This window comes from Cibotium barometz, chromosome 23, assembly GCF_041138505.1.
Source record: "Cibotium barometz isolate CiBa-2024 chromosome 23, ASM4113850v1, whole genome shotgun sequence".
Taxonomy (NCBI): Eukaryota; Viridiplantae; Streptophyta; class Polypodiopsida; order Cyatheales; family Cibotiaceae; genus Cibotium; species Cibotium barometz.
Genome location: NC_141068.1, coordinates 56,594,870 through 56,607,232, shown reverse-complemented (window position 1 = coordinate 56,607,232; position 12,363 = coordinate 56,594,870). Strand labels below are relative to the sequence as shown.

At 53.2% G+C, this 12,363-nt stretch overlaps 1 protein-coding gene across 1 annotated transcript in view; it reads right to left on the bottom strand.

The window, feature by feature from the left end:
* FTSHI1 (FtsH extracellular protease family) overlaps nucleotides 1-12,363 on the bottom strand; it is a 106,465-nt gene that overhangs the window by 32,002 nt on the left and 62,100 nt on the right. Inside the window, exons 10-16 of the mRNA XM_086817697.1 lie at nucleotides 7,086-7,138; nucleotides 6,806-6,998; nucleotides 6,450-6,564; nucleotides 5,916-6,190; nucleotides 5,691-5,774; nucleotides 5,476-5,588; nucleotides 5,027-5,276 (exon numbers count right to left, since the gene is read on the bottom strand). Of these exons, the coding sequence (XP_086673823.1) occupies nucleotides 5,027-5,276; nucleotides 5,476-5,588; nucleotides 5,691-5,774; nucleotides 5,916-6,190; nucleotides 6,450-6,564; nucleotides 6,806-6,998; nucleotides 7,086-7,138 (1,083 nt within the window). The remainder of the gene's footprint in view (nucleotides 1-5,026; nucleotides 5,277-5,475; nucleotides 5,589-5,690; nucleotides 5,775-5,915; nucleotides 6,191-6,449; nucleotides 6,565-6,805; nucleotides 6,999-7,085; nucleotides 7,139-12,363) is intronic.

The following is a 12,363-nucleotide window of genomic DNA, read 5'->3' as shown; positions in this document are numbered from 1 at the left end:
TACGTGGTTGAATGATCACTCTCCATGCCACCTTGGCCCTAGCTAGCCTCCCGTCACTTCCGGCCCACAAGAAGTTCTGGATCAAGCGTTATACCTAGCCAATACATGCCCAAGAAAAGGCCTAGCACTAAGTGACGTACCACATGGTGGCTACTAGCAGTACCTAGTTCGCCACCACCCTCGCCAAGCTCCAATATAAAAGCTTCTTACAAATACTCAGAAGAAGCAGAGCGAGCTACTGCTCGAGAGAGATATCAATGCCAACCTGGCAACCGAGACAACGGATTAGAGTGCCCCTCGCGATCCACTAGAAAGCCTCGATTGGTCGCCAAGTCGGGATGGGTGCTGACCCCACCAAAAAACCACACAACTTCTGCTAGTTGATCTGCGCTCTTGATGCGCGGCAAAAAATCTCAATCACCTCTGCGAATCTCTGGAGATTCCCAACATCTCTTGCAAGGAAAGTTATTGCGTCGTATGCAAACTCTGAGTCCAGTAGCTCCTCCTATGTGCGGAGGGAAAGACACAATCCCCGAAGCCCAGTCTCTTGGGCGGAGACAAAACTACTCATTGCCTTGATGACGTATAGGAAGAGGTATGGTGCCAAAAGACAGCCCTGTCTAACCGAGTGGGAAAGGGGAAATCTGTCGTCTCGAGCTCCCTGAATGAGAACATGGCTATGTGATGTTGAGTAACGTCTTGAGACTCCACGAATCCACTCCATGGGGAATCCCATCCGGCCCATTGTGCCCTCCAGAAAGCTCCAATCCACCCTGTCATAAGCTTTCTCAAAGTCTAGGAGTAGCATAATGAGGTCTTGTTGCCGCATCATGGCCAAAGCTGTCACCTCCCAAAAGGTAAAGATGTTGTCCAGAATGCTCCGATCCTGAACATAGCCAGTCTGAGTGTCGTGGAGGAAGTCTGGGAGAAAAGGCTGAAGTCTCCTGCTGATGGCCTTGACCAAGATCTTATAGGTTGTCCCTAGGAGAGTGATGGGTCACCACTGTCGGATCTCCAATCTCTATCCACCCTCCTTGGGAATCAAGCCTATCAAGCCCTCTGAGAGCCCCTCTGGCATGGCGCCTATGAGCATAATCCCATTGAAGGCAACGTGAAGGCCACCTTCCATGAGGTCCCAATGGCGAAGAAAGAAAGAGACAAGAAGCTCATCCGCCCCCGGGCATTTGCCCTTGGGTAGTGCCATCACCGCCTCGGCCAACTCCTCTGAAGTGAAAGGGGTCAATAAGAAAGACCGAAGGGAGGGGGGAACAACCTCTCTCGTGTGCCGGCATACCCTCTTGCGCATGTCCATCACCTGGGGGGATAATGGGGCACCAGTGAGAAGAGATCGGAAGAAATCTGTGGCGATGGCTCTCACATGGGGGGGATCAGAAACAATAGCTCCATCTTGGCCACACAACCTGTGAATATTGTCTCTCCTTCTGTGGCGGCCAGCTATCTCAAAGAAATCTCATGCAACTCTGTCACCGGCCTGGGTCCAAAATGAAGCCTTAGCATGGTATCTGTACTCCACCTTCCTCTCCTCAATGTATCAAATCTCCGTGCAGGCGGTAGCAAGCTGACTCTCTATCCACGGGCTATCTGGGTTACTCTCTTGAAGACGTTGTAAAGAGGCTAGGCCCCTCCTCAAACTCCTCTCCAATCTACTCTGGGCTGCCTCCAGTAAGAAAACACTGATCTCCCCTACGCCACCATGATGCAGAGCCAGAGGAAAAGTCTAGTCCCACCCATATCTGCTCAATCCGGCTGCAGATCTCGGGGTCCTAAATGAAGCTGGTTGGAATCCTGGAGCTCGCATGCCTATCATGCCTCCATGGGTCCTCTAGGGAAAAAATAACTGGGGCATGATCTGAAAAAGTAGTGCCTGCCAAGATACCAACCATGCCCCCACGATTGCAAGCCCACTCATCGATGTAAAACCTATCCAGCCGAGAGCGGTTGGGGCCAATGCTCCTCCTATCCAATCGAGAGAAAGCTAAGACTCCCAAGGCTACGCCCAAACTCTGGAAGATGCCAAGGGTCCTGCCCCTAAGAATCAGTATCATCTCCTCCCAAGCAGAGTACTCCACTTCTGAGACTGTGGCCATGGCACCTCCAAGTCTATCCTCTACTGCCTCTATCATATTAAAGTCACCGCCCATGCACCAAAATTAAGCCTGGACAGGGCCTGTCGGACAGTGCTCCAAAAGAGAGCTCTACCTGCAACAGCATTTAGGGCATAAATGTTGAGGAAGCCAACGCTATCCTCACCAATCAAAATGGTAACCCACTGTGCACACCCTGGAACTATGACTCCTGATCCTGTCACCGACGAGCTGCTGACTGACAGAAAGACACACTCCTCCCTGCGTCCCTGAAGGGCCGAATGATGGAGACCAAAAAGTATGACTCCTACCTAGTAAAATATTCCCGCAACGGCGGGTGCGCCCCTCAGCAAGGTGATTCTCTTGGAGGAAAAAAATGTTGATAGGTCCCCCCACCATAGCCCCATGAAGCTCTCCTCTAAGGACGCCTCGTCTCTGAATGCACTGAGGCCCCCTTGAACCCCGAATGTTCCAAGAGATAATCCTCATATCAATCTCTATGTCAGGCAGAACTATTGGAACTACCCTCCACTCGAAGAGTCTTGGGCATGGGTTCAGACGGTGAATAGTCACAATCCGTCCTGGTATGAAGTCTTGCAAAGTGGGCACGGATCCTGCCCTCCATGTGCTGCCAATCTGTCCAAGCGCGAGAGTATGCATACTCCGTGCTACATCAATCACAAAGAAGATACCTGTAAGAAGGGGGGAGAGATACTGCGATAGAGGTATGCATGAACACAAAAAGCAGCACCTCCAGGCTCGAGGTCACCATCTCCCCGTCCTAGTCTCTCTGGGCTGATCCACCAAGCTCCATCCTGGCCAGTGGTCATAGATGAGTTGATGCGGAGATCATGAAGATGTTGCGATAGCTCAACTGCCTGGCCCTAAATGGCAACGGCCACCAACTCTGGGCCCCACTCTGTCCTCGGGGCTGCACTCACGGGGGAAGGGAAGACCATCACGCCATTATCTGGCATAGAGGGTCTCGAGTAGTGGAAGACCACAGAGATCCGAATAGGAGCTATAGTCTCCTCAAACATGTCTATCCCTTCCGTCGAAAGACAATGGAAGAAACTATAATCCATAGGCTGCCCAAAATCTTGGGGGGGGGGGGGGGGGGAGGATGGTGGACTCGGATGAAGAGGAAAGGGTAGACGGAGCGGCTGTGGGTAGAGTCGGTGGTGAGGGTGGGGGAGGGGACGGGGGAGACAGGGGAGGCGGCAAAGGGGAGCGGGAAGGCGGAGAGGCTGGACAGGGACGTTGTTGAGAGGCATCCATCGGAGAGCAAGGCTGCTGGGAGAGGCTCGTCGGAGAGAGAGTGGGGTCCACCGGCTCCCCTGGGCACTGAGGGCCAGAAGAGGAGTCGCGACGATGAATCGGATACCAAATCGGGTGGGGAGGGGGGGGGAGGGACCCTCTCCATGACTGGAGAGGCCCCACCATCTATGGGCGGGGTGCTGTGATAAGTGCTCGTAACGGTTCTATGACAGAACCAAATCCTTCTACACACTGCCAGCCTAGCGCACACAGCGGCGGCGCTTAGCTCTGGTGCTTGGCGGGCGGCCCAAGCAGGGACCAACCGTCTACCACTCTCCGGCAGGTGGATCATCCATGGTCGGGACCTGGTGCTCCGCTACCTGGGAACCTGCTCCTCCCTCAACCCCCTGGTGCAGATCTGAGCGAAAGGGGGGGGGGGGGGGGAGGGCAAGGGGGGACACCGGGGGCGGTCACCTAGACTAACGCCGAGGACAAGCTCTGGCCAGATGTCCCATCTGTCTGCAAATGAAGCATTGGCCTGGAAGGCTAGAGTACTCCACTCGCTACATAATGGGGTCGCCCCAAAGGCTAGGAATAGATATCATGTGAGGCACAGTATCTGGCGAGGCAACACAGATGTAAAGAGATGGAATCACTGCCGCTCATGCAAGGGCCAAGGCAACGGTGGGGAGGGGGGGGGATTCCATCAATCTTCGATGGCACCACCAATAACCGGGAGAAGAGGGAGGTATTCCTTCTTGAGGCCTGGAAGGCACACTCTCACGAGAAAGCCTGAAACTCCAGCGAGAGGGTTGGATGCCGGGTTGAAGTCGTGCTGCCACCGTGCAAAGAAGGCCTAGGCCGTACCCAATGCAACGGGGCTCAGCTGCATGACAAGATCAGACGCCATTGGCAAGTTGAACTCAACCTAATAGTAGCCACGCCCCAAGGATGAATGTCTGCGATCTTTGCAAGCACAACTAGGAGGCTAGCTTGAAGAAGATCTCTCAGTTGACCACGAGCGGGGCGGCTACCGACAATCTTGCATACCAGAGTAGAGGCCTCTAGGGATGCGACAATCGTAGAGAGAAGCTGCAGGTCCACTTCAGAAAAAGAAAGGCAAGTAACGGCGGCCTCAGTCGGGAGAGACGGAATGGCTGCCATGGAGTCCTCCTGGGGGCGAAGACCAGAAGAGGCCGATACTTGCCAAAAATAAAGGATTGCCCACAAGCTGAGGGCCCTGCCAGAGGTGTGGCAATTCCTTAGAGAGACTCGTGTTATCAAATTCTTAAATCAATACGGCAATATTTTGTGAGGTGAGAAAAAAAGCCCACCATTCGACGTCATATGAATTTCTACGATATATAGGACAATAAAGGTGGTTGTAGATTAATAAATATGGGACTTTGTATTTGCATTGACAATTTTCAGTTGGATGAAGTTTGAACAAAGGAATATATAGGAAAAGACTTCACTTCCTGCACACTGACACACTGGAGACTTGAGAGGGGGTTATTAGTTGTGACAGGTTATAATTTAGTAGGAGACACATAAGCAAAATGAGTATGAGTCAAGGATTATGAAAAGATAGCATTGCATACTGTAAAGAAACAGCTTTTGATGCAAAAGGATTAATTCCAGCTTATAAACAATAATAAACTCACATAGATAGCCTTTGCTAAAGCAGCTTGGTGTTGTTGCAACATCGTCAAGGTCTTCATATACATTTTCTTAACCAAGGCTTCACTATGTTTTGCTATATCATTGTCCATTTGATAATTTAAAGTAGGCTCTGTGAACTCATAGTCATCATAAAGCCATCCTTCAAAATCTAGAGGCGGCCCTGAAAAGCGAGGGGAATGGTTCCAAGCAGGGTGCTCCCCTCGGACAGTCATTGGTCCCTCCAAGTTCCATCTGCAATGAAACAAAATAGGATATTGAGCAATTAGAATAAAAGCCTGTTGAAAATATCATTAGACTAGTGTTAAATGATAGGAGAGCACAAGGAACCCCGCTATTTAGACTATACCAAACTAGATGGCTGGAAATCAAAATTTGTTGTACAGTGCAGAAAACTGTTCAAATGATTTAAAAGGATCAAGAAGATGCCTACATGGTTATCAATTTTCGAGCCATCCATGAGGCATCACGCAAAGATGCCACAGACCAGTTGGATGTATCCCTGCCATACATTACTTCTTCTGCTGCTCTTCCTCCTAAGAAAATCTGCTTCACGTGAAACTCCAAATTACCATGTGATTGTTCAAGAAAGAGGATCCTCATTTTATTGCAGTGTACTGTGTGTGCATGCATATTATTGAAAATGACCTGCATTCTGTGCAGAAGCTGTGGTCGCCTCTCAAAAAAATACGCCTCATCATCAAGCCGCTCGAAAATTGTGCGAGAGAGTGTCTACAGGGTTGGCATGGAAAAGAAATAGATAAGAAAGATTTCACTTGATTTCATGAAAACTGCCTGGTCAAAATAAGGCCTTCCACTGCACAAAGCTCTTAGAACCAAAGAAAGCAGCATGGAGGAAGAAACAGGAGGAACCTCGCCACGAGGGATGATTGATATGCGCTCACAGTATTCCAGCTTAGCACCTTCCAGGCGACGAAGAAGGTGAGAGGTCATAGCCAAACCAACTTCAAGTGTTGCCATCCTTCGGTGCACAGCGAGCCCACGCCCAACTCCCAAACGTCTCGGACCAACAGTGATACGATCAACTGCTAGATCCAAGTCTCTTTGGAGAATTTCATGATGTCCATTCCTTACAGCCATCATGGCACCTTCCTGTAATAGCTGAGCTAGCTCAGCTCCTGACCAACCTGCCTTCACGAATAGTGATCAGGACAATAATCCATAAGAGGGAACCATGCTATAAAATAGCCTTAAAAAACTTTGTGAATCATTTGTGGAGGGTATCCCTTAGTGGAGACCAAGAGGAGTCCCAAGGGTCTTGTCAAGAAGACACGAGAACATCAGGGCCAGAGTACAGAACTATTGAAATAGGAAGAAAAGAAGCCATTACATACTTATTCTCACACCTTTCCCGTTGAAGAAAAATAGAATGCAAGGCAAAAGAACCTGGCAAATTTTTGGCAACGGCCCATAAATTGACCTCTGGAGCCAGCTTCACGTTCTTTGAATGAACTTTTAAGATATCTAGCCTGCCTTTTGCACGTGGAGGCTTGACTGTTATCTGCAACAAGCAGCATCTTTGTCTTATGAGGCAAAAATGATGGATGGAAGTTAGAGAATGGTGAGTGAGTCTTACTCACAAGCAAACTACTACTAGATTACTACATGGAGGAGACATGAGGAGTACGAAGTTGGAGGTGGAAGGAGTGACAGATGGAGGTTAGAGGATGATAAGTATCTGAATAAGTCTTACTCAGATGCAAAACAGAAGGGCATTGACCAACAAAGCAGCCTTACTTTACCTTTCGATCAAACCTTCCTGGACGAAGAAGAGCCGGATCAAGCATATCCATGCGATTGGTAGCACCAAGAAAGACAACTCCCTTGCCAGTGTCAAATCCATCAAGCTCTATCAGAAGCTGGTTAAGAGTGGTTTCTCTTTCCTGTGAGCCTGCATTATATTCTTCTAGTTCCTCCCCATCTCCTCCCTGCCGCCTGTATGAGACACAGCGCGACAGGATACATGAACAGAAAGACCAATTGAAAACAGAAGAGATCTTAGTCCCTGAGTTGGTCACTTACATTGCCCCGAGCGCATCAATCTCATCAATGAATACAACCGATGGGCGATTAACCTGCATAGTATAGTATTGAGAAAACAACATAAAGAGAAGGCGAAATAATCAGAACGCTCGCTGAAGCTTCCGCGCTCCCCCACCCCCCCCCCCCCCCCCGCTCGCGCTCCTGTCTGCACACCCCTCACCCTGCCCGCCTTCGTGCTTTCCCCCCTCCGCCTGCCCTCAGGTTTGCGCCGCCCCCCCCCCCCCCCCCCCCCCCCCCAGCCTGGTTTGCCTGCGCTGAAGCGCCCCCCTCCCCTGCACTTCGCCTTCGCGCCCCCCCCCCTCCCGTAGCTCTTCGCCCTCGCGCCCCACCCCCTCCTCTTCAGCGCCTCGCCCCCCCCCCCCTTTTCACAGCTCTCGCTTCCCCCTCTCCCGCTTTTTTTTTCGTGCTATTTCCGCGCCCCCCCCCTAGGGTTCCGTCTTCGCCGCCCCCCCCCCCCCCCCCCCCCCCTCCTCTTCTTTCTGTTTTTCTCCGCCCCCAAGGGATTTTTTTTACCTTTCACCTCCCCCTCATGTGCAGCTCGGTTCTTGCAGGTTCTCCGTCTCCGCTCCGCCTTCGACACAGCTTCAGACTCTGATGGAGGTTCCTCCCGCCCCACCTCAGAGGGACTCATCCGCAGCCCCCTTGCCCGCCCCTGAGGACACCCCCATCAGGCTTTCTCTTTCGCCGGAAGAGGAAGCGAGCCTCGCCGCAGAGGTGGAACGCCTTCAGGCACATTCCACCATCTGCCGTATACTCGGCACTCGCCCCAGCAGAGGGGAGATCCGGGATCTTCTTCAGGCCCGCCTTCTTGCTGATGTGGGCAAGATCCTAGACGTTCAGCTACTGGGCCATCGACATTACCAAATCGAGTTCGAGATAGCCCAGAGCGTGGCCAAGGTCCTAGCCATGAGTCCCCTTGACATCAGGGGTGCTCGGGCTTTCTTCAGACCTTGGCAGCATGGCTTTGACCCAGCAGCGGCCGAGCAGGGAGAGCGCCTTTTCCATGTTACAGTTTGCTTCCCTGGACTCCGCCGGGAGTACCTTCCGCTCCTTCCTAGGCTAGGAGCATTGGTGGTTTCGGTGCTAGAGACTGGCCCCACAGCAGCTTCAGTGGTGGCCAGAGCAGCTGGGCTAGCTTCAGTCAGAGTTTTGGTGTCTGACATCTCCTCCCTTCCGAAGGTCATTCAGCTACCTAGGATAGGAGGGGGATGGATTGATCAGAGAGTGGAGTTCTCGGGGCTCCCGAACCAGTGCTTTATTTGTAGGGAGGTCGGTCATCTGCCAAGGCTTGCCCTCGCAGGAGACCCCGACCTTCACCGCAGCAGCAAGCCCCTGATGGCCCGCCCACCACAGATGCAGCTCGGCAGGCAGCCTCCGGGACACCTGCTCAGGCCACAGAGACCTCAGAGTGGCAGCCTAGACAGGGGCGCCGTCGAGGGAGACAGCCGCTGCAGCACGCGCAGAGACCGTTGCAGCAGCAGCCACAGTCTCAGCATCACTGGGTTCCCGTGAGGAACAGCTTTTCTCCCCTCCAGGAGGAGACCCCTGCGACAACTGAGGACCAGGAGATGCCAGCACCCCCTCCTTCACCCCCCCCCCACCCCCATGCCCCCATACCGCCTCGCTTCCACCTTCGCCGCCTCCCGTCCCCGCTCCGGTTTCGGCAGCGGCTCCTTCTCCACCTCCCTCGCCCCATCCTCCTCCCCCCCCGCCCGCCTCAACTCCCCAGGAGGCCCTCGCAGTCCCCTGGCGTTCACCTGCAGGTCAGGAGGGCTCTGAGCACCGATCTTGATCGAGCACCGCAGAGGAGACTTACCATGCCGATTCGGGCTTCACGGATATCATCTATCCGCAGATATCATCTATCCGCAGTCGGCTGAGTCGCCTCGGCACTAGACAGCGCTCGGAGGCTTTTGATTACTCCTTCACACGGCTTTTTGGAGCAGAGGACCCCCATGAGCCAGCACCCATCCGAGTTCATGTAGTGATACCTCCGGCCCACGGGGAGGAGGCACTTGATTCAGCGGTGGCCTTCTCGTTCCATCTCTGTGGCCCATGTGACCGGGAGTGGACTCTGGAGCTCGCTCTTAGCACCTTGAAGACTCAGGCAGTTGAGTTTTCTCACCATGTGAGCGATCTGGAGGTGACAGATGTGATAGGCCGACTATGGGAGTTGGCTCACTTTTTCTTGGATCCCGGGAGTGTGGACGCCTCAGGGATTCGTCATTTGGTCGTTCGCAGTGGCAGACTTAGCACACGACCATGGATATGTATGTATACACGAGGTTGCTTTGTCAGAGCGGAAGGCAGTCGCCATGGGCCACAGCCACTGGCGCCTAATCCGTGATTCTTGCACTACACCGGGTGGGCAGATTCGCAGCCGCTCGGATGGGGACTACTCTCCATCCAAGCCGCTTGCGAAGGTCCGCCGTACGGCTGAGACAGCATCCACCTCAGCAGGTCATCCATGAGGATCATCTCATGGGATGTACAGGGCCTTGGCGGAGCACATTTTATACGCTATCGTGGTTGCTTGAGGCAGGAGCTTCAGAGATGCCTGGTTGGTGACAGCATTGATATTTTGATGATGCAGGAGCACCACTTAGGTGAGAGCAGGATCCGGAGATATGGTTCGGTGATGCCTGGTAGATGGGACACCTTTTGGTCTGCACGGTTTGGTCCTTTGGGTGGACAGGGAAGAGTATGCATGGTCATTGCAGATGTATGGCGGCAGGCCATTGTGGATCGAGGGATCATTGTGCCTGGTAGAGCATAGTATGTCATTATGAGGATGCATGATGAGCTATTGGGCGTGCTCAACGTCTATTCGCCCAACCATGCTAGTGCCAGAGTAGAGTTCTGGACCCAGGTTACGGATGCATTGCCAGAGGCCGCACATTGGTGTGTTGGGGGAGACTTCAACATGCTTGAGGACCCGGCCGATAGGGTGGGAGGCAGTCATGTTACAGTGCACGGCACGGAGCTTGCAGCTTGGGACCGGTTTTGCATGTCACTGAGGATCACTGATGCATGGCAGCATGGGGCCTTCTCCCGCTCTCAGGACAGTCTTAGTTTCTCTCGGTCGGATCGCCGGCAGGGAGGGACTAATCTATCACGGATTGATCGCTTTTATGTGGGCGACTGGTTAGGGGAGCAAGAGGGCTCCGTTGGCATTCTGGCTGGCACCTCATTTTCAGATCATGCGCCAGTTATCTTGACATTGGAGGAGAGGACACGGGAGCCCAGCTTGCACTTCAGGATCCCAGAGAGGGTACTTACAGATCCTAGTCTCGCTGAGGACATTGAGAGGATCTGGCATGATAGTCAGTACTCTGACCAGGATGCAGCAGGCCAGTGTGCCCAGGGACTCATCGAGCTTAGCTCTTTTCTGCACGCTGTGCAGCTTTGACACGGCTGGGAGAGATTCGCGCGTGGGAGCATCGGCTGAGACGCAGCCTTGCTTCGCTTCAGCGCCTTCAGGAGCAGCAGCCTGCATGTGAGTGGGTGGCGTCCCAGCTTAGCCAGGCACGCCAGGAGGTTAGAGAGGCAGAGGAGCAGAGACATGAGTTTTACTATCGTCATCAGGCCTCCCAGTGGACGCAGCTTGGTGATAGAGTGACTGGGGAGTTCTTTGAGATTACTGGACCCCGCCATGCTCGAGCAGGAGTCCGTCAGCTTGGGAGGCCGGATGGATCGGTAGCTACTGAGCCTGGAGAGATCGGAGCCATTGCCACTGGATTCTATAGAGACCTGCTTTCAGCGGAGCCAGCCACTGAGGATCGGGATACTTGCAGACAGACTGTGTGGGCCCATGTGCAGAGGAGGGTCACAGATCGTATGCGTACAGTTCTTGGTGCGCCTCTTTCAGAGATTGAGCTTGCTGAGGCCTTGAGGGTCCTGCCGCGACATAGTTGCCCAGGGGAGGACGGACTGACACCTGCCTTTTTTATGCGCTATTGGGACCTTTTGGGGCCAGGCCTCCGCAGGGGCTTTCAGTATGTTTTGGACACTGGGGTGATGCCACAGAGATTTTCAGAGGGCTTGATCTTTCTTATCCCCAAGGGGGAGGAAGTATCAAATGATATTCGGCATTGGAGACCTATTACGATCCTCAATACTATCTACAAGGTCTTAGCAAAGGCTTGAGTTTGAGGATCCAGCCCTTCCTGGGGGAGTTGATTCATGCTACCCAGACAGGATTTGTCAAGGAGCGCAGTATCCTTGACAACATCTTCACCTTCTGGGAGGCGACAGCCCGAGCTAGATTTCTTGGTGAGGACTTGGTCGTGATGCTTCTCCATTTTGAGAAGGCATACGATAGAGTCGATTGGGGTTTCTTAGAGGGCACTATGCTTCGCCTCGGCTTTGAGCCAGGTTGGATTAGAGGGGTGGCGGCTCTGTATTCCACAGCTCGTAGCCACGTGTTGATTGCAGGAAGACGGGGGCCGAGTTTTGAGCTGACTAGATCAGTCCGTCTCAGGGGTGTCCCCTCGCCCCTTTTCTTTTTCTCTTCTTTGCGGAGGCTATGAGCATGTATTTGACGACAGAGGAGGTTGGTTTGAGAGGACTCCAGCTCCCAGTCCCGGGGGGAGGACCTGCTCGATGCTAAGTTTGCTGACGACACGGGGTTATTTTTGCATGGCCAAGAGGCCAATCTTCTTCGGGCAGAGCAGTCACTCCAGGTTTTTAGTGCAGCTTCGGGAGCATTGATCAATTGGCGCAAGACAGTGGCCTTTTGGATCAGCAGCGCTCCCACTCCGGCATGGAGCCCGGACCCCGGTTTTAGATGGATTCCTCCTGGCACAGCAGTGCGGTATTTGGGATGCCAGATTGGACTAGATTTGTCACCTGAGCAGCAGATTGCCCCGCTTCTTCTGAGCATTCGGAAGAAGCTTTTGTATTGGAGTACAGCTCGACTATCCTTGGCTGGGAGGGTGGTGGTGGCAAATCAGGTGCTGTTAGCGACCATGTGGTACAATACGTCTTGCTGGATTTTCTCGAGCTCTTGTATCAGCCAGGTACAGAGGCTGATCAGGAACTTTCTGCGGTCTAGGCGGGACGGTCAGCCAGCCCGGGCAAAGGTTGCATGGGCAGTTATTACACTTCCGCTTGCTCAGGGAGGCTTGGGCATTATAGATCCAGTTGATCAGAGTAGAGCCTTATTGGTGAAGCTCATTGTTCGGGGGCTTCTTCCAAGCGCTGAGCCTTGGAAAGAGCTTCTCTTGCAGCGGCTGCAGGCTCAGGCTCTCCCCCAGCA